Source organism: Pollachius pollachius (assembly GCF_949987615.1).
Source record: "Pollachius pollachius genome assembly, contig: SUPER_4_unloc_1, whole genome shotgun sequence".
Taxonomy (NCBI): Eukaryota; Metazoa; Chordata; class Actinopteri; order Gadiformes; family Gadidae; genus Pollachius; species Pollachius pollachius.
The window spans coordinates 219,747-245,778 of record NW_027641692.1 but is presented as its reverse complement, the minus strand read 5'-3'; the positions used below and the strand labels follow the sequence as shown (position 1 = coordinate 245,778).

General features: G+C 42.6%; 1 protein-coding gene across 3 annotated transcripts in view; it reads left to right on the top strand.

Annotated features, from left to right (window-relative positions):
- The window catches only part of LOC307075424 (uncharacterized protein), a 218,095-nt gene that overhangs the window by 34,799 nt on the left and 157,264 nt on the right, over positions 1-26,032 (top strand). For all 3 annotated transcript variants that reach the window (XM_079759124.1, XM_079759126.1, XM_079759125.1), the window contains exons 10-30: positions 19-86; positions 1,705-1,801; positions 2,003-2,119; positions 4,449-4,556; positions 4,720-4,787; positions 6,406-6,502; positions 6,708-6,824; positions 9,154-9,261; positions 9,423-9,490; positions 11,109-11,205; positions 11,439-11,555; positions 15,123-15,230; positions 15,386-15,453; positions 17,038-17,134; positions 17,390-17,506; positions 19,818-19,925; positions 20,069-20,136; positions 21,744-21,840; positions 22,066-22,182; positions 23,005-23,074; positions 23,227-23,452. In XM_079759124.1, the coding sequence (XP_079615250.1) occupies positions 19-86; positions 1,705-1,801; positions 2,003-2,119; positions 4,449-4,556; positions 4,720-4,787; positions 6,406-6,502; positions 6,708-6,824; positions 9,154-9,261; positions 9,423-9,490; positions 11,109-11,205; positions 11,439-11,555; positions 15,123-15,230; positions 15,386-15,453; positions 17,038-17,134; positions 17,390-17,506; positions 19,818-19,925; positions 20,069-20,136; positions 21,744-21,840; positions 22,066-22,182; positions 23,005-23,074; positions 23,227-23,452 (2,138 nt within the window). The remainder of the gene's footprint in view (positions 1-18; positions 87-1,704; positions 1,802-2,002; positions 2,120-4,448; positions 4,557-4,719; positions 4,788-6,405; positions 6,503-6,707; positions 6,825-9,153; positions 9,262-9,422; positions 9,491-11,108; positions 11,206-11,438; positions 11,556-15,122; positions 15,231-15,385; positions 15,454-17,037; positions 17,135-17,389; positions 17,507-19,817; positions 19,926-20,068; positions 20,137-21,743; positions 21,841-22,065; positions 22,183-23,004; positions 23,075-23,226; positions 23,453-26,032) is intronic.

Here is a 26,032-nt window from a genome sequence, read left to right as displayed (position 1 = left end):
TGTGTGTGTTCTCCACAGACACCAGGAGAGGTCAAAGGTCACCAGTGCTCAGTCTGTACAGCAGCATCAAACAGAGCTGGGGGGCGGTAAGAGACTTTTACTTTGAAGACAGAGGAGACTATTATTTTGAAGGGCAAAAGAGATCTTGTCTTGAAAAAAGAGAATAAATTATATTTTTAAGGAGCAGTATCTTTCCTCTGTGGGGTTAAATGGTGTAGGGTTAATGGGTATCCGGTAAATGGTTTCGTCCATATATGTAGGCTTATGGTGGGGGTATCAGGTTAAATGGTTTGATCCAGATATGTAGGGTTATCAGGTTAAATGGTTTGATCCAGATATGTAGGGTTATTGTGGGGGTATCAGGTTAAATGATTTGATCCAGATATGTAGGGTTATTGTGGGGGTATCAGGTTAAATGGTTTGATCCAGATATGTAGGGTTATTGTGGGGCATTAGGTTAAATGGTTTAATCCAGATATGTAGGGTTATTGTGGGGTATCAGGTTAAATGGTTTGACCCAAATATGTAGGGTTATTGTGGGTCTATCAGGTTAAATATCATTAATCATTATAATGCAGACCAACAGCAGAATGACTCATTGGAAGTGATGCAACCCTGTCTTGTTGTATCAGCATAGCAAATCACTTTATACTGATTCACAGTCATTATTACTATCAGTGGCGGTTGGTCAATAGAGGGCGCTAGGGCGCCGCCCCTCCGTGAAATATTCACTTGAATATATCTGCTAACTATGAATCAACTATTATAAATACGAAATCAATCAACAAAAATACAAAGCGCTTATCCTCGTTTAATTGTGTGATAGACCGTACTTTCCACTGCCAGCAACCATTTAAATGCGCCTGAACGTCAATGATTTGGGCGAGGCTAGTTATTGGTCATTTGAAATAAAGCCCTCCTCCAAGTCAGGGGCGCCGGCCACGTTGACGGCAATGTAAGCTCCCTAACTTTTTGCTGTCTATCAAGCAGAGACAGCTTTGCATTGACGCAAGAAAATTGGCCCTCGGGTCGCACAAGTCTGCGCCCCAGGCCAATGGTATCGCTTTTAATTTTTGTTATCACCACATGATTGGACAATTCAGAGAATCAATCAATAGGCTACCTCCCTCAGCAGCATTCGCTCAACACAACTACATGCAGAGAAGAGATAGATCGCTAACTATCAGAGAGTTGTAAGCACTGTCCACCCATTTCAGTGGAGGAATTGGAGCAATGTTATACTTAAAAGGAGCAAGTAAGCTACATATTAATTAAGTATTTCGGCCTGTAGCATATAAACAAAATGAAGCAACTGTCCCATATTTCTAACTGCATTTGAAGTAGACAAAAAATGGACGCTATAGGACAGTGATCATGATTTGTCTCAATATCAGAATAACAACAATGGGTCAAATAGCAATGGCTGGTGGGATGGCCATGAAGTAGGTCTGTATATGCAGTGTAAGCTTGTCCAGGCCCTGCAAGTCAGGATGTAGGCTATGAATCTGAATGAATAGTAGGTAATAGGTAATAGGTAGTGGCCATCCCCAAAATGCACCAGAATACAGGAAATCAAATCTACTAAATTCATTTTTTTTAAAACTTTTTTGGCTTTAGTGTGACACAGTCACGATGATCTTTCTCAATAAACAGCTAAAGTTCAAAAGCCAAATGAAGTGATGGATGAGTTGTGTTTGTGCCCAGGTCTCCAGTCTACTATGGATGAGGAGAGAGAGGAGGGGGGTTCTACCTCTAAGACCGCTCTGTCTGGGGAACATGGCCCCCGGAGCAAAGCTAAGAGGTAAGGAGAGGATCTCTCTCTCTGTGACTGTTGTCCATCTCAGAGCTCAGCAGTGATACATCATGACTCCATCATTAGTCTGAGGAAAAGCTGTGTGTGTGTGTGTGTGTGTGTGTGTGTGTGTGTGTGCGTGTGTGTGCGTGTGTGTGTGTGTGTGTGTGTGTGTGTGTGTGTGTGTGTGTGTGTGTGTGTGTGTTGAAGCCCAGAGAAGCAGCAGAGAGCAGACTCCCCTGGACCCAGCTGTGTCTCCATGAAGAGTGACTGGTCTATGGATCGACCTGTTAGGTTTAAAGATGGAAATCAGTCTATTGAGAAGAGGTAAGGACTTAAAGAGTGAATATTTGAGGCATGGATGAGGGTTTCTTCAGCGCTAAAACATCAAAATGGCTGTTTTAGTGATGTGGTTGACATGGTGTGAATGAGAGGAGGGATAAGGCTGTTTTGGTGATGTGGTGGACATGGTGTGAATGAGAGGAGGGATAAGGCTGTTTTGGTGATGTGGTGGACATGGTGTGAATGAGAGGAGGGATAAGGCTGTTTTAGTGATGTGGTTGACATGATGCGAATGAGAGGAGGGGTAAGGCTGTTTTAGTGTCCAGCAGCAGAGAGCAGACTCCCCTGGACACAGCTGTGTCTCTTTGAAGATTGACCGCTCTATGAATCTCCCTGTCACGTTCAACTAACTCTACGACTAAGCGATACGTCAATGGTGAAAACATTAAATAATAAAACATTGTGCACATTATCTCTAGATCAACAGAGTCTACCACAGTGCGTTCTACTTTACCTGCTAGCCTCAATATCACGTAAGGGCTGTTTGGAGAAGGTCAGTGGGTTTCAGACCCCCTCTCGGTCCGAGTCCACTCGGTTAGGGCTGAGCTTCAATATGAAGCAGACAGCGGACGAGCCGCGGAGCGCCGGGCAGCGTCGTTTATAGACGACACAACCCAAGAATTGATTTGGGCTTTTATCTGGGTGTAATATTTACATTTACATTTTTTTTTTTTTTTATCACTTAGATCTTTATTGACAGTTTTTCCCAGTAACATGACAACATTATATCAACATCAACAAATGGAATGGCTATAGAAATAAAAATAAAAATACAAATAAAATAAAATAAAACAAGAAAGAAAAACAAAAAACAAGAAAACAAGAAAAACCTGCCTGGGATGTACCTTCATATTCTCATATCCTGAGTTTGTAATTATGTACTACTGTTCCAATCCGATGTCTTCTTTTGAGTCCTGTAAAGTGCCCATTTTTCCCATTTACAGTCGAATTGTGTTTCTTGAAGTCTCAGTTTGTGTGTCAGTTTCTCCATATCTACAGCTATCTCTTCAACAATAGTAAACCAATGAGTCTTTGTTGGTGGTGTTTCTTTACACCAATGTCTGGTGATAGCTTTCTTGCTCGCTACCAGCAGTATTTTGATCAAATATTTAGCAGAGAGCAGACTCCACTGGACCCAGCTGTGTCTCCATGAAGAGTGACCACTCTATGGATCTACATTCTAAATGTAAAGATGGAAATCAGTCTATTGGGAAGAGGTGAGAACTTAGAGAGTGACCGGTCAGACATGGAGGGGGCTTCTTCAGCGGTGGAGGATCGGGGGGGCGGAGGCGGGAAATGTTATGGTGGTAAAAGGCTAGGATTGACCTTGTCACACTGCAAGCAAGAGTTGCCAAATTGTTTTGCTGAAAGGTGACTGATCCAATTTAATTTAGAGCGGTGTGAACAGCACTCTGCGATCTTTCACCGACTACAGCACATGTGTGTTTTCTCTTAAATAGCCTCAAGTCCTGCCGTGTAATTTCATCCAAACTCAAAGTTCAAACCAGCTTGTTCGTAGGCTACTCCAAGACTACAGAAGCTGTGTGTCTTCTGAATTATGAGGCTGAAACTCTGTCCTAAGCGATTCGGACAGATGAGCGGATCTTAAAGCTGCTGACGTCATCACAGCAGCCCTACTTGATGTAGTATCAGTATTCATGGGCCTCCATATTTGATTTCCATGCGTGCTTCGTGTGACGGCTTTGTTATTGTTATTATCCATATGCGGATCAGTTCCAAGTATGACACACACCCACTGGAACCTGATGTTGGCCTCATTTAAAACACAACGTGGACAGCCAAACAAAGAACTCTGAACTGAGAAATAAATCTGAGGAGCATTAATGCTCCTCTGATATGAACAGGGTTCTGTCTTTTTCGCTACTTTGTTTGGTCAGCATGACTGCTGTCTGTGGTCAAGATTGACAGTTAAACAGTGACTTCCATTTGGTCATTGTGTGTCCTTAATATCAGCGAAGGAAAAGATAACATGCTTAAATTAGACTATGACTTTGACAAAGCAGTTTGGTACGTCAATGTTGATCAAACTGATTTATAATTCTATTCTGTGATTCTAGTTTCAAGCATTAGGATACTCAGAGCGAGTAATAACATCTCAGTTATGATTTATAATATCTAATCAAGATAAATAAGGACTTAAAAGCTTGAAACAAGTGAAATGCTCTCAAGTAAAAACTGCCTAATAAGAAGAATGATCTTGTCAGCATAAAAACTGCAGTGTGAGTAAAAGCTGTGTGTGTGTGTGTGTGTGTGTGTGTGTGTGTGTGTGTGTGTGTGGGGGGGGGTGTTGAAGGCCAGAGCAGCAGCAGAGAGCAGACTCCCCTGGACCCAGCTGCGTCTCCTTGAAGAGTGACCACTCTATGGAACAACCTGTTGATGGACGCCCCTCCAGGGACGAGAGGTAGAAGTTTAAAACAGATGATGAGTTGGTTGTTATCAGATCCTACTAATAAAGATGTTTACAAGTCAGGGAAAATATAATAGAGAGAGAGTGTGTGTGTGTGTGTGTGTGTGTGTGTGTGTGTGTGTGTGTGTGTGTGTGTGTGTGTGTGTGTTCTCCACAGACACCAGGAGAGGTCAAAGGTCACCAGTGCTCAGTCTGTACAGCAGCATCAAACAGAGCTGGGGGGCGGTAAGAGACTTTTACTTTGAAGACAGAGGAGACTATTATTTTGAAGGGCAAAAGAGATCTTGTCTTGAAAAAAGAGAATAAATTATATTTTTAAGGAGCAGTATCTTTCCTCTGTGGGGTTAAATGGTGTAGGGTTAATGGGTATCCGGTAAATGGTTTCGTCCATATATGTAGGCTTATGGTGGGGGTATCAGGTTAAATGGTTTGATCCAGATATGTAGGGTTATCAGGTTAAATGGTTTGATCCAGATATGTAGGGTTATTGTGGGGGTATCAGGTTAAATGATTTGATCCAGATATGTAGGGTTATTGTGGGGGTATCAGGTTAAATGGTTTGATCCAGATATGTAGGGTTATTGTGGGGCATTAGGTTAAATGGTTTAATCCAGATATGTAGGGTTATTGTGGGGTATCAGGTTAAATGGTTTGACCCAAATATGTAGGGTTATTGTGGGTCTATCAGGTTAAATATCATTAATCATTATAATGCAGACCAACAGCAGAATGACTCATTGGAAGTGATGCAACCCTGTCTTGTTGTATCAGCATAGCAAATCACTTTATACTGATTCACAGTCATTATTACTATCAGTGGCGGTTGGTCAATAGAGGGCGCTAGGGCGCCGCCCCTCCGTGAAATATTCACTTGAATATATCTGCTAACTATGAATCAACTATTATAAATACGAAATCAATCAACAAAAATACAAAGCGCTTATCCTCGTTTAATTGTGTGATAGACCGTACTTTCCACTGCCAGCAACCATTTAAATGCGCCTGAACGTCAATGATTTGGGCGAGGCTAGTTATTGGTCATTTGAAATAAAGCCCTCCTCCAAGTCAGGGGCGCCGGCCACGTTGACGGCAATGTAAGCTCCCTAACTTTTTGCTGTCTATCAAGCAGAGACAGCTTTGCATTGACGCAAGAAAATTGGCCCTCGGGTCGCACAAGTCTGCGCCCCAGGCCAATGGTATCGCTTTTAATTTTTGTTATCACCACATGATTGGACAATTCAGAGAATCAATCAATAGGCTACCTCCCTCAGCAGCATTCGCTCAACACAACTACATGCAGAGAAGAGATAGATCGCTAACTATCAGAGAGTTGTAAGCACTGTCCACCCATTTCAGTGGAGGAATTGGAGCAATGTTATACTTAAAAGGAGCAAGTAAGCTACATATTAATTAAGTATTTCGGCCTGTAGCATATAAACAAAATGAAGCAACTGTCCCATATTTCTAACTGCATTTGAAGTAGACAAAAAATGGACGCTATAGGACAGTGATCATGATTTGTCTCAATATCAGAATAACAACAATGGGTCAAATAGCAATGGCTGGTGGGATGGCCATGAAGTAGGTCTGTATATGCAGTGTAAGCTTGTCCAGGCCCTGCAAGTCAGGATGTAGGCTATGAATCTGAATGAATAGTAGGTAATAGGTAATAGGTAGTGGCCATCCCCAAAATGCACCAGAATACAGGAAATCAAATCTACTAAATTCATTTTTTTTAAAACTTTTTTGGCTTTAGTGTGACACAGTCACGATGATCTTTCTCAATAAACAGCTAAAGTTCAAAAGCCAAATGAAGTGATGGATGAGTTGTGTTTGTGCCCAGGTCTCCAGTCTACTATGGATGAGGAGAGAGAGGAGGGGGGTTCTACCTCTAAGACCGCTCTGTCTGGGGAACATGGCCCCCGGAGCAAAGCTAAGAGGTAAGGAGAGGATCTCTCTCTCTGTGACTGTTGTCCATCTCAGAGCTCAGCAGTGATACATCATGACTCCATCATTAGTCTGAGGAAAAGCTGTGTGTGTGTGTGTGTGTGTGTGTGTGTGTGTGTGTGTGTGTGTGTGTGTGTGTGTGTGTGTGTGTGTGTGTGTGTGTGTGTGTGTGTGTGTGTGTGTGTGTGTGTGTTGAAGCCCAGAGAAGCAGCAGAGAGCAGACTCCCCTGGACCCAGCTGTGTCTCCATGAAGAGTGACTGGTCTATGGATCGACCTGTTAGGTTTAAAGATGGAAATCAGTCTATTGAGAAGAGGTAAGGACTTAAAGAGTGAATATTTGAGGCATGGATGAGGGTTTCTTCAGCGCTAAAACATCAAAATGGCTGTTTTAGTGATGTGGTTGACATGGTGTGAATGAGAGGAGGGATAAGGCTGTTTTGGTGATGTGGTGGACATGGTGTGAATGAGAGGAGGGATAAGGCTGTTTTGGTGATGTGGTGGACATGGTGTGAATGAGAGGAGGGATAAGGCTGTTTTAGTGATGTGGTTGACATGATGCGAATGAGAGGAGGGGTAAGGCTGTTTTAGTGTCCAGCAGCAGAGAGCAGACTCCCCTGGACACAGCTGTGTCTCTTTGAAGATTGACCGCTCTATGAATCTCCCTGTCACGTTCAACTAACTCTACGACTAAGCGATACGTCAATGGTGAAAACATTAAATAATAAAACATTGTGCACATTATCTCTAGATCAACAGAGTCTACCACAGTGCGTTCTACTTTACCTGCTAGCCTCAATATCACGTAAGGGCTGTTTGGAGAAGGTCAGTGGGTTTCAGACCCCCTCTCGGTCCGAGTCCACTCGGTTAGGGCTGAGCTTCAATATGAAGCAGACAGCGGACGAGCCGCGGAGCGCCGGGCAGCGTCGTTTATAGACGACACAACCCAAGAATTGATTTGGGCTTTTATCTGGGTGTAATATTTACATTTACATTTTTTTTTTTTTTTATCACTTAGATCTTTATTGACAGTTTTTCCCAGTAACATGACAACATTATATCAACATCAACAAATGGAATGGCTATAGAAATAAAAATAAAAATACAAATAAAATAAAATAAAACAAGAAAGAAAAACAAAAAACAAGAAAACAAGAAAAACCTGCCTGGGATGTACCTTCATATTCTCATATCCTGAGTTTGTAATTATGTACTACTGTTCCAATCCGATGTCTTCTTTTGAGTCCTGTAAAGTGCCCATTTTTCCCATTTACAGTCGAATTGTGTTTCTTGAAGTCTCAGTTTGTGTGTCAGTTTCTCCATATCTACAGCTATCTCTTCAACAATAGTAAACCAATGAGTCTTTGTTGGTGGTGTTTCTTTACACCAATGTCTGGTGATAGCTTTCTTGCTCGCTACCAGCAGTATTTTGATCAAATATTTAGCAGAGAGCAGACTCCACTGGACCCAGCTGTGTCTCCATGAAGAGTGACCACTCTATGGATCTACATTCTAAATGTAAAGATGGAAATCAGTCTATTGGGAAGAGGTGAGAACTTAGAGAGTGACCGGTCAGACATGGAGGGGGCTTCTTCAGCGGTGGAGGATCGGGGGGGCGGAGGCGGGAAATGTTATGGTGGTAAAAGGCTAGGATTGACCTTGTCACACTGCAAGCAAGAGTTGCCAAATTGTTTTGCTGAAAGGTGACTGATCCAATTTAATTTAGAGCGGTGTGAACAGCACTCTGCGATCTTTCACCGACTACAGCACATGTGTGTTTTCTCTTAAATAGCCTCAAGTCCTGCCGTGTAATTTCATCCAAACTCAAAGTTCAAACCAGCTTGTTCGTAGGCTACTCCAAGACTACAGAAGCTGTGTGTCTTCTGAATTATGAGGCTGAAACTCTGTCCTAAGCGATTCGGACAGATGAGCGGATCTTAAAGCTGCTGACGTCATCACAGCAGCCCTACTTGATGTAGTATCAGTATTCATGGGCCTCCATATTTGATTTCCATGCGTGCTTCGTGTGACGGCTTTGTTATTGTTATTATCCATATGCGGATCAGTTCCAAGTATGACACACACCCACTGGAACCTGATGTTGGCCTCATTTAAAACACAACGTGGACAGCCAAACAAAGAACTCTGAACTGAGAAATAAATCTGAGGAGCATTAATGCTCCTCTGATATGAACAGGGTTCTGTCTTTTTCGCTACTTTGTTTGGTCAGCATGACTGCTGTCTGTGGTCAAGATTGACAGTTAAACAGTGACTTCCATTTGGTCATTGTGTGTCCTTAATATCAGCGAAGGAAAAGATAACATGCTTAAATTAGACTATGACTTTGACAAAGCAGTTTGGTACGTCAATGTTGATCAAACTGATTTATAATTCTATTCTGTGATTCTAGTTTCAAGCATTAGGATACTCAGAGCGAGTAATAACATCTCAGTTATGATTTATAATATCTAATCAAGATAAATAAGGACTTAAAAGCTTGAAACAAGTGAAATGCTCTCAAGTAAAAACTGCCTAATAAGAAGAATGATCTTGTCAGCATAAAAACTGCAGTGTGAGTAAAAGCTGTGTGTGTGTGTGTGTGTGTGTGTGTGTGTGTGTGTGTGTGTGTGTGGGGGGGTGTTGAAGGCCAGAGCAGCAGCAGAGAGCAGACTCCCCTGGACCCAGCTGCGTCTCCTTGAAGAGTGACCACTCTATGGAACAACCTGTTGATGGACGCCCCTCCAGGGACGAGAGGTAGAAGTTTAAAACAGATGATGAGTTGGTTGTTATCAGATCCTACTAATAAAGATGTTTACAAGTCAGGGAAAATATAATAGAGAGAGAGTGTGTGTGTGTGTGTGTGTGTGTGTGTGTGTGTGTGTGTGTGTGTGTGTGTGTGTGTGTGTTCTCCACAGACACCAGGAGAGGTCAAAGGTCACCAGTGCTCAGTCTGTACAGCAGCATCAAACAGAGCTGGGGGGCGGTAAGAGACTTTTACTTTGAAGACAGAGGAGACTATTATTTTGAAGGGCAAAAGAGATCTTGTCTTGAAAAAAGAGAATAAATTATATTTTTAAGGAGCAGTATCTTTCCTCTGTGGGGTTAAATGGTGTAGGGTTAATGGGTATCCGGTAAATGGTTTCGTCCATATATGTAGGCTTATGGTGGGGGTATCAGGTTAAATGGTTTGATCCAGATATGTAGGGTTATCAGGTTAAATGGTTTGATCCAGATATGTAGGGTTATTGTGGGGGTATCAGGTTAAATGATTTGATCCAGATATGTAGGGTTATTGTGGGGGTATCAGGTTAAATGGTTTGATCCAGATATGTAGGGTTATTGTGGGGCATTAGGTTAAATGGTTTAATCCAGATATGTAGGGTTATTGTGGGGTATCAGGTTAAATGGTTTGACCCAAATATGTAGGGTTATTGTGGGTCTATCAGGTTAAATATCATTAATCATTATAATGCAGACCAACAGCAGAATGACTCATTGGAAGTGATGCAACCCTGTCTTGTTGTATCAGCATAGCAAATCACTTTATACTGATTCACAGTCATTATTACTATCAGTGGCGGTTGGTCAATAGAGGGCGCTAGGGCGCCGCCCCTCCGTGAAATATTCACTTGAATATATCTGCTAACTATGAATCAACTATTATAAATACGAAATCAATCAACAAAAATACAAAGCGCTTATCCTCGTTTAATTGTGTGATAGACCGTACTTTCCACTGCCAGCAACCATTTAAATGCGCCTGAACGTCAATGATTTGGGCGAGGCTAGTTATTGGTCATTTGAAATAAAGCCCTCCTCCAAGTCAGGGGCGCCGGCCACGTTGACGGCAATGTAAGCTCCCTAACTTTTTGCTGTCTATCAAACAGAGACAGCTTTGCATTGACGCAAGAAAATTGGCCCTCGGGTCGCACAAGTCTGCGCCCCAGGCCAATGGTATCGCTTTTAATTTTTGTTATCACCACATGATTGGACAATTCAGAGAATCAATCAATAGGCTACCTCCCTCAGCAGCATTCGCTCAACACAACTACATGCAGAGAAGAGATAGATCGCTAACTATCAGAGAGTTGTAAGCACTGTCCACCCATTTCAGTGGAGGAATTGGAGCAATGTTATACTTAAAAGGAGCAAGTAAGCTACATATTAATTAAGTATTTCGGCCTGTAGCATATAAACAAAATGAAGCAACTGTCCCATATTTCTAACTGCATTTGAAGTAGACAAAAAATGGACGCTATAGGACAGTGATCATGATTTGTCTCAATATCAGAATAACAACAATGGGTCAAATAGCAATGGCTGGTGGGATGGCCATGAAGTAGGTCTGTATATGCAGTGTAAGCTTGTCCAGGCCCTGCAAGTCAGGATGTAGGCTATGAATCTGAATGAATAGTAGGTAATAGGTAATAGGTAGTGGCCATCCCCAAAATGCACCAGAATACAGGAAATCAAATCTACTAAATTCATTTTTTTTAAAACTTTTTTGGCTTTAGTGTGACACAGTCACGATGATCTTTCTCAATAAACAGCTAAAGTTCAAAAGCCAAATGAAGTGATGGATGAGTTGTGTTTGTGCCCAGGTCTCCAGTCTACTATGGATGAGGAGAGAGAGGAGGGGGGTTCTACCTCTAAGACCGCTCTGTCTGGGGAACATGGCCCCCGGAGCAAAGCTAAGAGGTAAGGAGAGGATCTCTCTCTCTGTGACTGTTGTCCATCTCAGAGCTCAGCAGTGATACATCATGACTCCATCATTAGTCTGAGGAAAAGCTGTGTGTGTGTGTGTGTGTGTGTGTGTGTGTGTGTGTGTGTGTGTGTGTGTGTGTGTGTGTGTGTGTGCGTGTGTGTGTGCGTGTGTGTGTGTGTGTGTGTGTGTGTGTGTGTGTGTGTGTGTGTGTGTGTGTGTGTTGAAGCCCAGAGAAGCAGCAGAGAGCAGACTCCCCTGGACCCAGCTGTGTCTCCATGAAGAGTGACTGGTCTATGGATCGACCTGTTAGGTTTAAAGATGGAAATCAGTCTATTGAGAAGAGGTAAGGACTTAAAGAGTGAATATTTGAGGCATGGATGAGGGTTTCTTCAGCGCTAAAACATCAAAATGGCTGTTTTAGTGATGTGGTTGACATGGTGTGAATGAGAGGAGGGATAAGGCTGTTTTGGTGATGTGGTGGACATGGTGTGAATGAGAGGAGGGATAAGGCTGTTTTGGTGATGTGGTGGACATGGTGTGAATGAGAGGAGGGATAAGGCTGTTTTAGTGATGTGGTTGACATGATGCGAATGAGAGGAGGGGTAAGGCTGTTTTAGTGTCCAGCAGCAGAGAGCAGACTCCCCTGGACACAGCTGTGTCTCTTTGAAGATTGACCGCTCTATGAATCTCCCTGTCACGTTCAACTAACTCTACGACTAAGCGATACGTCAATGGTGAAAACATTAAATAATAAAACATTGTGCACATTATCTCTAGATCAACAGAGTCTACCACAGTGCGTTCTACTTTACCTGCTAGCCTCAATATCACGTAAGGGCTGTTTGGAGAAGGTCAGTGGGTTTCAGACCCCCTCTCGGTCCGAGTCCACTCGGTTAGGGCTGAGCTTCAATATGAAGCAGACAGCGGACGAGCCGCGGAGCGCCGGGCAGCGTCGTTTATAGACGACACAACCCAAGAATTGATTTGGGCTTTTATCTGGGTGTAATATTTACATTTACATTTTTTTTTTTTTTTATCACTTAGATCTTTATTGACAGTTTTTCCCAGTAACATGACAACATTATATCAACATCAACAAATGGAATGGCTATAGAAATAAAAATAAAAATACAAATAAAATAAAATAAAACAAGAAAGAAAAACAAAAAACAAGAAAACAAGAAAAACCTGCCTGGGATGTACCTTCATATTCTCATATCCTGAGTTTGTAATTATGTACTACTGTTCCAATCCGATGTCTTCTTTTGAGTCCTGTAAAGTGCCCATTTTTCCCATTTACAGTCGAATTGTGTTTCTTGAAGTCTCAGTTTGTGTGTCAGTTTCTCCATATCTACAGCTATCTCTTCAACAATAGTAAACCAATGAGTCTTTGTTGGTGGTGTTTCTTTACACCAATGTCTGGTGATAGCTTTCTTGCTCGCTACCAGCAGTATTTTGATCAAATATTTAGCAGAGAGCAGACTCCACTGGACCCAGCTGTGTCTCCATGAAGAGTGACCACTCTATGGATCTACATTCTAAATGTAAAGATGGAAATCAGTCTATTGAGAAGAGGTAAGGACTTAAAGAGTGAATATTTGAGGCATGGATGAGGGTTTCTTCAGCGCTAAAACATCAAAATGGCTGTTTTAGTGATGTGGTTGACATGGTGTGAATGAGAGGAGGGATAAGGCTGTTTTGGTGATGTGGTGGACATGGTGTGAATGAGAGGAGGGATAAGGCTGTTTTGGTGATGTGGTGGACATGGTGTGAATGAGAGGAGGGATAAGGCTGTTTTAGTGATGTGGTTGACATGATGCGAATGAGAGGAGGGGTAAGGCTGTTTTAGTGTCCAGCAGCAGAGAGCAGACTCCCCTGGACACAGCTGTGTCTCTTTGAAGATTGACCGCTCTATGAATCTCCCTGTCACGTTCAACTAACTCTACGACTAAGCGATACGTCAATGGTGAAAACATTAAATAATAAAACATTGTGCACATTATCTCTAGATCAACAGAGTCTACCACAGTGCGTTCTACTTTACCTGCTAGCCTCAATATCACGTAAGGGCTGTTTGGAGAAGGTCAGTGGGTTTCAGACCCCCTCTCGGTCCGAGTCCACTCGGTTAGGGCTGAGCTTCAATATGAAGCAGACAGCGGACGAGCCGCGGAGCGCCGGGCAGCGTCGTTTATAGACGACACAACCCAAGAATTGATTTGGGCTTTTATCTGGGTGTAATATTTACATTTACATTTTTTTTTTTTTTTATCACTTAGATCTTTATTGACAGTTTTTCCCAGTAACATGACAACATTATATCAACATCAACAAATGGAATGGCTATAGAAATAAAAATAAAAATACAAATAAAATAAAATAAAACAAGAAAGAAAAACAAAAAACAAGAAAACAAGAAAAACCTGCCTGGGATGTACCTTCATATTCTCATATCCTGAGTTTGTAATTATGTACTACTGTTCCAATCCGATGTCTTCTTTTGAGTCCTGTAAAGTGCCCATTTTTCCCATTTACAGTCGAATTGTGTTTCTTGAAGTCTCAGTTTGTGTGTCAGTTTCTCCATATCTACAGCTATCTCTTCAACAATAGTAAACCAATGAGTCTTTGTTGGTGGTGTTTCTTTACACCAATGTCTGGTGATAGCTTTCTTGCTCGCTACCAGCAGTATTTTGATCAAATATTTAGCAGAGAGCAGACTCCACTGGACCCAGCTGTGTCTCCATGAAGAGTGACCACTCTATGGATCTACATTCTAAATGTAAAGATGGAAATCAGTCTATTGGGAAGAGGTGAGAACTTAGAGAGTGACCGGTCAGACATGGAGGGGGCTTCTTCAGCGGTGGAGGATCGGGGGGGCGGAGGCGGGAAATGTTATGGTGGTAAAAGGCTAGGATTGACCTTGTCACACTGCAAGCAAGAGTTGCCAAATTGTTTTGCTGAAAGGTGACTGATCCAATTTAATTTAGAGCGGTGTGAACAGCACTCTGCGATCTTTCACCGACTACAGCACATGTGTGTTTTCTCTTAAATAGCCTCAAGTCCTGCCGTGTAATTTCATCCAAACTCAAAGTTCAAACCAGCTTGTTCGTAGGCTACTCCAAGACTACAGAAGCTGTGTGTCTTCTGAATTATGAGGCTGAAACTCTGTCCTAAGCGATTCGGACAGATGAGCGGATCTTAAAGCTGCTGACGTCATCACAGCAGCCCTACTTGATGTAGTATCAGTATTCATGGGCCTCCATATTTGATTTCCATGCGTGCTTCGTGTGACGGCTTTGTTATTGTTATTATCCATATGCGGATCAGTTCCAAGTATGACACACACCCACTGGAACCTGATGTTGGCCTCATTTAAAACACAACGTGGACAGCCAAACAAAGAACTCTGAACTGAGAAATAAATCTGAGGAGCATTAATGCTCCTCTGATATGAACAGGGTTCTGTCTTTTTCGCTACTTTGTTTGGTCAGCATGACTGCTGTCTGTGGTCAAGATTGACAGTTAAACAGTGACTTCCATTTGGTCATTGTGTGTCCTTAATATCAGCGAAGGAAAAGATAACATGCTTAAATTAGACTATGACTTTGACAAAGCAGTTTGGTACGTCAATGTTGATCAAACTGATTTATAATTCTATTCTGTGATTCTAGTTTCAAGCATTAGGATACTCAGAGCGAGTAATAACATCTCAGTTATGATTTATAATATCTAATCAAGATAAATAAGGACTTAAAAGCTTGAAACAAGTGAAATGCTCTCAAGTAAAAACTGCCTAATAAGAAGAATGATCTTGTCAGCATAAAAACTGCAGTGTGAGTAAAAGCTGTGTGTGTGTGTGTGTGTGTGTGTGTGTGTGTGTGTGTGTGTGTGTGTGTGTGGGGGGGTGTTGAAGGCCAGAGCAGCAGCAGAGAGCAGAGTCCCCTGGACCCAGCTGCGTCTCCTTGAAGAGTGACCAGTCTATGGAACAACCTGTTGATGGACGCCCCTCCAGGGACGAGAGGTAGAAGTTTAAAACAGATGATGAGTTGGTTGTTATCAGATCCTACTAATAAAGATGTTTACAAGTCAGGGAAAATATAATAGAGAGAGAGTGTGTGTGTGTGTGTGTGTTTGTGTGTGTGTGTGTGTGTGTGTGTGTGTGTGTGTTCTCCACAGACACCAGGAGAGGTCAAAGGTCACCAGTGCTCAGTGTGTACAGCAGCATCAAACAGAGCTGGGGGGCGGTAAGAGACTATTATTTTGAAGGGCAAAAGAGATCTTGTCTTGAAAAAATAGAAGAAATTATATTTTTATGGAGCAGTATCTTTCCTCTTTGGGGTTAAATGGTTTAGGGTTAATGGGTATCCGGTAAATGGTTTCGTCCATATATGTAGGCTTATGGTGGGGGTATCAGGTTAAATGGTTTGATCCAGATATGTAGGGTTATCAGGTTAAATGGTTTGATCCAGATATGTAGGGTTATCAGGTTAAATGGTTTGATCCAGATATGTAGGGTTATTGTGGGGGTATCAGGTTAAATGATTTGATCCAGATATGTAGGGTTATTGTGGGGGTATCAGGTTAAATGGTTTGATCCAGATATGTAGGGTTATTGTGGGGCATTAGGTTAAATGGTTTAATCCAGATATGTAGGGTTATTGTGGGTCCATCAGGTTAAATATCATTAATCATTATAATGCAGACCAACAGCAGAATGACTCATTGGAAGTGATGCAACCCTTTCTTGTTGTATCAGCATAGCAAATCACTTTATACTGATTCACTGTCATTATTACTATCAGTGGCGGTTGGTCAATAGAGGGCGCTAGGGCGCCGCCCCTCCGTGAAATATTCACTTGAATATATCTGCTAACTATGAATCAACTATTATAAATACGAAATCAATCAACAAAAATACAAAGCGCTTATCCTCGTTTAATTGTGTGATAGACCGTACTTTCCACTGCCAGCAACCATTTAAATGCGCCTGAACGTCAATGATTTGGGCGAGGCTAGTTATTGGTCATTTGAAATAAAGCCCTCCTCCAAGTCAGGGGCGCCGGCCACGTTGACGGCAATGTAAGCTCGCTTACTTTTTGCTGTCTATCAAGCAGAGACAGCTTTTCATTGACGCAAGAAAATTGGCACTCGGGTCGCACAAGTCTGCGCCCCAGGCCAATGGTATCGCTTTTAATTTTTGTTATCACCACATGATTGGACAATTCAGAGAATCAATCAATAGGCTACCTCCCTCAGCAGCATTCGCTCAACACAACTACATGTAGAGAAGAGATAGATCGCTAACTATCAGAGAGTTGTAAGCACTGTCCACCCATTTCAGTGGAGGAATTGGAGCAATGTTATACTTAAAAGGAGCAAGTAAGTTACATATTAATTAAGTATTTCGGCCTGTAGCATATAAACAAAATGAAGCAACTGTCCCATATTTCTAACTGCATTTGAAGTAGACAAAAAATGGACGCTATAGGACAGTGATCATGATTTGTCTCAATATCAGAATAACAACAATGGGTCAAATAGCAATGGCTGGTGGGATGGCCATGAAGTAGGTCTGTATATGCAGTGTAAGCTTGTCCAGGCCCTGCAAGTCAGGATGTAGGCTATGAATCTGAATGAATAGTAGGTAATAGGTAATAGGTAGTGGCCATCCCCAAAATGCACCAGAATACAGGAAATCAAATCTACTAAATTCATTTTTTTTAAAACTTTTTTGGCTTTAGTGTGACACAGTCACGATGATCTTTCTCAATAAACAGCTAAAGTTCAAAAGCCAAATGAAGTGATGGATGAGTTGTGTTTGTGCCCAGGTCTCCAGTCTACTATGGATGAGGAGAGAGAGGAGGGGGGTTCTACCTCTAAGACCGCTCTGTCTGGGGAACATGGCCCCCGGAGCAAAGCTAAGAGGTAAGGAGAGGATCTCTCTCTCTGTGACTGTTGTCCATCTCAGAGCTCAGCAGTGATACATCATGACTCCATCATTAGTCTGAGGAAAAGCTGTGTGTGTGTGTGTGTGTGTGTGTGTGTGTGTGTGTGTGTGTGTGTGTGTGTGTGTGTGTGTGTGTGTGTGTGTGTGTGTGTGTGTGCGTGCGTGCGTGCGTGCGTGCGTGCGTGCGTGCGTGCGTGCGTGCGTGCGTGCGTGTGTGTGTGTGTGTGTTGAAGCCCAGAGAAGCAGCAGAGAGCAGACTCCCCTGGACCCAGCTGTGTCTCCATGAAGAGTGACTGGTCTATGGATCGACCTGTTAGGTTTAAAGATGGAAATCAGTCTATTGAGAAGAGGTAAGGACTTAAAGAGTGAATATTTGAGGCATGGATGAGGGTTTCTTCAGCGCTAAAACATCAAAATGGCTGTTTTAGTGATGTGGTTGACATGGTGTGAATGAGAGGAGGGATAAGGCTGTTTTGGTGATGTGGTGGACATGGTGTGAATGAGAGGAGGGATAAGGCTGTTTTGGTGATGTGGTGGACATGGTGTGAATGAGAGGAGGGATAAGGCTGTTTTAGTGATGTGGTTGACATGATGCGAATGAGAGGAGGGGTAAGGCTGTTTTAGTGTCCAGCAGCAGAGAGCAGACTCCCCTGGACACAGCTGTGTCTCTTTGAAGATTGACCGCTCTATGAATCTCCCTGTCACGTTCAACTAACTCTACGACTAAGCGATACGTCAATGGTGAAAACATTAAATAATAAAACATTGTGCACATTATCTCTAGATCAACAGAGTCTACCACAGTGCGTTCTACTTTACCTGCTAGCCTCAATATCACGTAAGGGCTGTTTGGAGAAGGTCAGTGGGTTTCAGACCCCCTCTCGGTCCGAGTCCACTCGGTTAGGGCTGAGCTTCAATATGAAGCAGACAGCGGACGAGCCGCGGAGCGCCGGGCAGCGTCGTTTATAGACGACACAACCCAAGAATTGATTTGGGCTTTTATCTGGGTGTAATATTTACATTTACATTTTTTTTTTTTTTTATCACTTAGATCTTTATTGACAGTTTTTCCCAGTAACATGACAACATTATATCAACATCAACAAATGGAATGGCTATAGAAATAAAAATAAAAATACAAATAAAATAAAATAAAACAAGAAAGAAAAACAAAAAACAAGAAAACAAGAAAAACCTGCCTGGGATGTACCTTCATATTCTCATATCCTGAGTTTGTAATTATGTACTACTGTTCCAATCCGATGTCTTCTTTTGAGTCCTGTAAAGTGCCCATTTTTCCCATTTACAGTCGAATTGTGTTTCTTGAAGTCTCAGTTTGTGTGTCAGTTTCTCCATATCTACAGCTATCTCTTCAACAATAGTAAACCAATGAGTCTTTGTTGGTGGTGTTTCTTTACACCAATGTCTGGTGATAGCTTTCTTGCTCGCTACCAGCAGTATTTTGATCAAATATTTAGCAGAGAGCAGACTCCACTGGACCCAGCTGTGTCTCCATGAAGAGTGACCACTCTATGGATCTACATTCTAAATGTAAAGATGGAAATCAGTCTATTGGGAAGAGGTGAGAACTTAGAGAGTGACCGGTCAGACATGGAGGGGGCTTCTTCAGCGGTGGAGGATCGGGGGGGCGGAGGCGGGAAATGTTATGGTGGTAAAAGGCTAGGATTGACCTTGTCACACTGCAAGCAAGAGTTGCCAAATTGTTTTGCTGAAAGGTGACTGATCCAATTTAATTTAGAGCGGTGTGAACAGCACTCTGCGATCTTTCACCGACTACAGCACATGTGTGTTTTCTCTTAAATAGCCTCAAGTCCTGCCGTGTAATTTCATCCAAACTCAAAGTTCAAACCAGCTTGTTCGTAGGCTACTCCAAGACTACAGAAGCTGTGTGTCTTCTGAATTATGAGGCTGAAACTCTGTCCTAAGCGATTCGGACAGATGAGCGGATCTTAAAGCTGCTGACGTCATCACAGCAGCCCTACTTGATGTAGTATCAGTATTCATGGGCCTCCATATTTGATTTCCATGCGTGCTTCGTGTGACGGCTTTGTTATTGTTATTATCCATATGCGGATCAGTTCCAAGTATGACACACACCCACTGGAACCTGATGTTGGCCTCATTTAAAACACAACGTGGACAGCCCAACAAAGAACTCTGAACTGAGAAATAAATCTGAGGAGCATTAATGCTCCTCTGATATGAACAGGGTTCTGTCTTTTTCGCTACTTTGTTTGGTCAGCATGACTGCTGTCTGTGGTCAAGATTGACAGTTAAACAGTGACTTCCATTTGGTCATTGTGTGTCCTTAATATCAGCGAAGGAAAAGATAACATGCTTAAATTAGACTATGACTTTGACAAAGCAGTTTGGTACGTCAATGTTGATCAAACTGATTTATAATTCTATTCTGTGATTCTAGTTTCAAGCATTAGGATACTCAGAGCGAGTAATAACATCTCAGTTATGATTTATAATATCTAATCAAGATAAATAAGGACTTAAAAGCTTGAAACAAGTGAAATGCTCTCAAGTAAAAACTGCCTAATAAGAAGAATGATCTTGTCAGCATAAAAACTGCAGTGTGAGTAAAAGCTGTGTGTGTGTGTGTGTGTGTGTGTGTGTGGGGGGGTGTTGAAGGCCAGAGCAGCAGCAGAGAGCAGACTCCCCTGGACCCAGCTGCGTCTCCTTGAAGAGTGACCACTCTATGGAACAACCTGTTGATGGACGCCCCTCCAGGGACGAGAGGTAGAAGTTTAAAACAGATGATGAGTTGGTTGTTATCAGATCCTACTAATAAAGATGTTTACAAGTCAGGGAAAATATAATAGAGAGAGAGAGTGTGTGTGTGTGTGTGTGTGTGTGTGTGTGTGTGTGTATGTTCTCCACAGACACCAGGAGAGGTCAAAGGTCACCAGTGCTCAGTCTGTACAGCAGCATCAAACAGAGCTGGGGGGCGGTAAGAGACTTTTACTTTGAAGACAGAGGAGACTATTATTTTGAAGGGCAAAAGAGATCTTGTCTTGAAAAAATAGAAGAAATTATATTTTTATGGAGCAGTATCTTTCCTCTTTGGGGTTAAATGGTTTAGGGTTAATGGGTATCCGGTAAATGGTTTCGTCCATATATGTAGGCTTATGGTGGGGGTATCAGGTTAAATGGTTTGATCCAGATATGTAGGGTTATCAGGTTAAATGGTTTGATCCAGATATGTAGGGTTATCAGGTTAAATGGTTTGATCCAGATATGTAGGGTTATTGTGGGGGTATCAGGTTAAATGGTTTGATCCAGATATGTAGGGTTATTGTGGGGCATTAGGTTAAATGGTTTAATCCAGATATGTAGGGTTATTGTGGGGTATCAGGTTAAATGGTTTGACCCAAATATGTAGGGTTATTGTGGGTCTATCAGGTTAAATATCATTAATCATTATAATGCAGACCAACAGCAGAATGACTCATTGGAAGTGATGCAACCCTGTCTTGTTGTATCAGCATAGCAAATCACTTTATACTGATTCACAGTCATTATTACTATCAGTGGCGGTTGGTCAATAGAGGGCGCTAGGGCGCCGCCCCTCCGTGAAATATTCACTTGAATATATCTGCTAACTATGAATCAACTATTATAAATACGAAATCAATCAACAAAAATACAAAGCGCTTATCCTCGTTTAATTGTGTGATAGACCGTACTTTCCACTGCCAGCAACCATTTAAATGCGCCTGAACGTCAATGATTTGGGCGAGGCTAGTTATTGGTCATTTGAAATAAAGCCCTCCTCCAAGTCAGGGGCGCCGGCCACGTTGACGGCAATGTAAGCTCCCTAACTTTTTGCTGTCTATCAAGCAGAGACAGCTTTGCATTGACGCAAGAAAATTGGCCCTCGGGTCGCACAAGTCTGCGCCCCAGGCCAATGGTATCGCTTTTAATTTTTGTTATCACCACATGATTGGACAATTCAGAGAATCAATCAATAGGCTACCTCCCTCAGCAGCATTCGCTCAACACAACTACATGCAGAGAAGAGATAGATCGCTAACTATCAGAGAGTTGTAAGCACTGTCCACCCATTTCAGTGGAGGAATTGGAGCAATGTTATACTTAAAAGGAGCAAGTAAGCTACATATTAATTAAGTATTTCGGCCTGTAGCATATAAACAAAATGAAGCAACTGTCCCATATTTCTAACTGCATTTGAAGTAGACAAAAAATGGACGCTATAGGACAGTGATCATGATTTGTCTCAATATCAGAATAACAACAATGGGTCAAATAGCAATGGCTGGTGGGATGGCCATGAAGTAGGTCTGTATATGCAGTGTAAGCTTGTCCAGGCCCTGCAAGTCAGGATGTAGGCTATGAATCTGAATGAATAGTAGGTAATAGGTAATAGGTAGTGGCCATCCCCAAAATGCACCAGAATACAGGAAATCAAATCTACTAAATTCATTTTTTTTAAAACTTTTTTGGCTTTAGTGTGACACAGTCACGATGATCTTTCTCAATAAACAGCTAAAGTTCAAAAGCCAAATGAAGTGATGGATGAGTTGTGTTTGTGCCCAGGTCTCCAGTCTACTATGGATGAGGAGAGAGAGGAGGGGGGTTCTACCTCTAAGACCGCTCTGTCTGGGGAACATGGCCCCCGGAGCAAAGCTAAGAGGTAAGGAGAGGATCTCTCTCTCTGTGACTGTTGTCCATCTCAGAGCTCAGCAGTGATACATCATGACTCCATCATTAGTCTGAGGAAAAGCTGTGTGTGTGTGTGTGTGTGTGTGTGTGTGTGTGTGTGTGTGTGTGTGCGTGTGTGTGTGTGTGTGTGTGTGTGTGTGTGTGTGTGTGTGTGTGTGTGTGTGTGTGTGTGTGTGTGTGTGTGTGTGTGTTGAAGCCCAGAGAAGCAGCAGAGAGCAGACTCCCCTGGACCCAGCTGTGTCTCCATGAAGAGTGACTGGTCTATGGATCGACCTGTTAGGTTTAAAGATGGAAATCAGTCTATTGAGAAGAGGTAAGGACTTAAAGAGTGAATATTTGAGGCATGGATGAGGGTTTCTTCAGCGCTAAAACATCAAAATGGCTGTTTTAGTGATGTGGTTGACATGGTGTGAATGAGAGGAGGGATAAGGCTGTTTTGGTGATGTGGTGGACATGGTGTGAATGAGAGGAGGGATAAGGCTGTTTTGGTGATGTGGTGGACATGGTGTGAATGAGAGGAGGGATAAGGCTGTTTTAGTGATGTGGTTGACATGATGCGAATGAGAGGAGGGGTAAGGCTGTTTTAGTGTCCAGCAGCAGAGAGCAGACTCCCCTGGACACAGCTGTGTCTCTTTGAAGATTGACCGCTCTATGAATCTCCCTGTCACGTTCAACTAACTCTACGACTAAGCGATACGTCAATGGTGAAAACATTAAATAATAAAACATTGTGCACATTATCTCTAGATCAACAGAGTCTACCACAGTGCGTTCTACTTTACCTGCTAGCCTCAATATCACGTAAGGGCTGTTTGGAGAAGGTCAGTGGGTTTCAGACCCCCTCTCGGTCCGAGTCCACTCGGTTAGGGCTGAGCTTCAATATGAAGCAGACAGCGGACGAGCCGCGGAGCGCCGGGCAGCGTCGTTTATAGACGACACAACCCAAGAATTGATTTGGGCTTTTATCTGGGTGTATTATAATGGGGCCCACTGGATGCTGCTGCGATTCCTGCCAAGGTGAAATTCTGATGTGTTCCCACTCAAAGCCTATCGAGGGTTAAACACAAAGGAAGACGGAGAATCACAGAAACGTGAAGAGAAAATAATAGTGTGTGTGTGTGTGTGTTCTCCATAGACAACACCAGGAGAGGTCAAAGGTCACCAGTGCTCAGTCTCTACAGCAGCATAAAACAGAGCTGATCAAGGTGTGTAAATGTCCACCAAGACGTTTCACTTCAGCTCTTCATGAACATTAGAAAGCATCTCTTGTCCAGCGGGACGTGAATCCAAGACAGATGCTTCTGATGTCCTCAGTTAGTTCAGAGTAAAGTTCTCCTTGATGTTTGTTCTGTTCCAGAGGGCTGAGGAGAATGCACACGCTTTCCTGGACAATGAGCTGAAGAAGCTCTGGAGGGTTCTTTTCCCAGATTACCCACAATGCTCAGAGAGTCAGAGGGAGGAGGAGGAGGTGGATGGTGAGAAGGAGGAGCAGAGGAGGCGCGCCATAGAGGGAGTGGTGGACATCACAAAGCTCTGCCTGATGGAGATGAACCAGGAGGAACTGGCCGACACACTGTGGGGCGGTAAGAGACTCTTAGTTTGAAGACAGAAAATACTCTTATTTTGAAAACAGAGCAGTAAAAAACTTTTATTTGAAACTGAATATGCTGTTATTTTTGAAAAAGAGGAGGCTCATGCGGAAAAAAGAGATAGAAAAAAGTAGAAATAGACTTTCAGGTTTAATGGTTTGATCCAGATATGTAGGGTTATTGTGGGGGCATCAGGTTAAATGGTTTGATCCAGACATGAAGGGTTATTATGGGGGTATCAGGTTAAATGGTTTGATCCAGACATGTAGGGTTATTGTGGGGGTATGAGGTTAAATGGTTTGATCCAGATATCTAGGGTTATTGTGGGGGTATCAGGTTAAAGAATGTGAAGCATTATACTCAATGTTTGTAATAACGCTGTTTAAAATAACTCATTTTTTCAGTAACGGGGTAATCTAACTAATTACTGTTTCCGTCGTTACAACGCCGTTACCGTTACTGTACGTTAAATGCCGTGCATTACTATGAATTGATTGAATAAACTGCGTAATCCGAACGTACCCCTGACTCCAAACACAAACTTCTAGTGAGGTGGGTTAACAACGAGATAAGCGATTATGATTGGCTAAGGCAGAGTCATGTTTCATGGTAGCCAATCGGAGCCAGTGTTTTTACACACAAGCCAGGACACGCGCGCCACACACGCAAATGCACACACCAAACAGATTCGATGAAGCAGCAGAAATGGCGAGTCCGGAGCAATCCGGTGAAAAGTTGGCATTTTCTGTAGTATTCAACAGATGTTCCACAGCCTTTGCAACCAAGCAAATTAAAATACAGTTGGAAGTATATCATGGCCTTGAATGGGCAGTTCAACCATTTAACACATTAAGGCCAAGTGAAAACTGCTCAGAAAAATCCAAATTCTGACATACTTTCTTTTTTTACAGTAACGCAAATAGTTACTTTCCCTGGTAACTTGTTACTTTTATCATAGAGTAATTCAGTTACTAACTCAGTTACTTTTTGTAACAAGTAGTGAGTAACTATAACTAATTACTTTTTTAAAGTAACGTTCCCAACACTCAAATTTTTCATGGTCGAATAATCGGTGGGTGGTATGAACGAATAATCGATTATTCGATGCGTGCCGACATTCACAAAGGCAGCCATGGATCATCGGCAAGAAATCACTTAATATCTTAAACGCAAAGCAACAACTACCTGCTAAGTAGTTCCAGTCAAATTGTCTGTTCAGCTGGTAAATTGTGAAAAATGCATTAAACTGTAATCCGAAAACGCGGTTATATGCTATAGTCCCTACAGTATCTGTGGTATAAAGGCTGAATCGTGACGGTCTACTTTCAACATAAAGAGTAAGTATTTATAATTTGAAATTCGTCCCAGCCTTTATACCACAGATACTATAGGGTCTATAGCATATAACCGCATTGTCTGAATACAGTTTAATGTAACAGTAACTGTGCGTTCGCACCAAACGCGACGGGGCGACAAGATCCCATACAAAGTGAACGTAGAGACGCGTATCGGGCGAATTATTCGCTAGATAAAACCGGCGACAAGTTTTGATTTGCACAGGCGAGCGCGTTCACGAGGATTTGTGGCGCGACATATTCGCTCGAGTTGAAATATTTCAACTTTGTCGCGAAATTGGCGTGATGACAGCCAATCAGCGTTAAACAGCGTGGCCACTGAGTGACATATGTAACGTAACAGCCAATCAGCGTTCAACCTGCCAACTCAGTGCAGTGCAGTCCGGGGTGAACCGCAGCATGGAGGAGAAAGTGATTGTTGCCGTTTGCGACTCCCGGAGCTCTATATATAATAGTATATAATATGATATAATTGTATATATAATATCACGGCCAAAAGCTCTGTGCGCCTCCGGATGGCCGTAGCGCGGGGAGCTCTCGTAGGGATTGGGCTTCTCGGGGTTTGTTTACCTGCGTTGCTATGGTTTCCGGTCTTGTGTGTTCCAACGGTTTATTAGGTAGGCCTATCTAATAAATCCGTGTCTAATCAATACTTCATTCACTGCCTCTTCCGTGGTCATTACAATATTATGAATAGACTGCCTCGGGTCCTCCGACGTCTCTCCCTCTTCCACAAAAGGTAAAGACATGCAATGGTGGTTATCTCGGCCGTGGTTGAGAATGAATTGGCATGAAGCACCGTTGGCGGCCAAAAGTTGTGGCGCGACAAATTCTCTTGACTTGCACAGCGACAGATTATGATTTGTGGCGCGGCAAAACTTTGGCGACAACGCGAACGGGCGACAAGTTTGGTGTGTCGCGTTTGGTGTGAACGCACAGTAAGCTGACAACATCGCTACTTAACACCGCAGCTACAAATTAACCGCACGGAGATAACCATGGCAACCGGTCAAACACATTTTCTGATGGCGATAATTCTGCGCGCACATCCGCCGTGTTGATAAGCAAATAATCCCCCTATAAATGAATGGTCTTCATTTATTTTCTATGGCAAGTGACCGTGGTATAAGCGGGATAATGCGCTTGGACACCTGTCCAACATTATTTCTGTCCTTTAATTCTTGTTTATTTGAATTGGGAAAAAATGTTAACGGTCCAA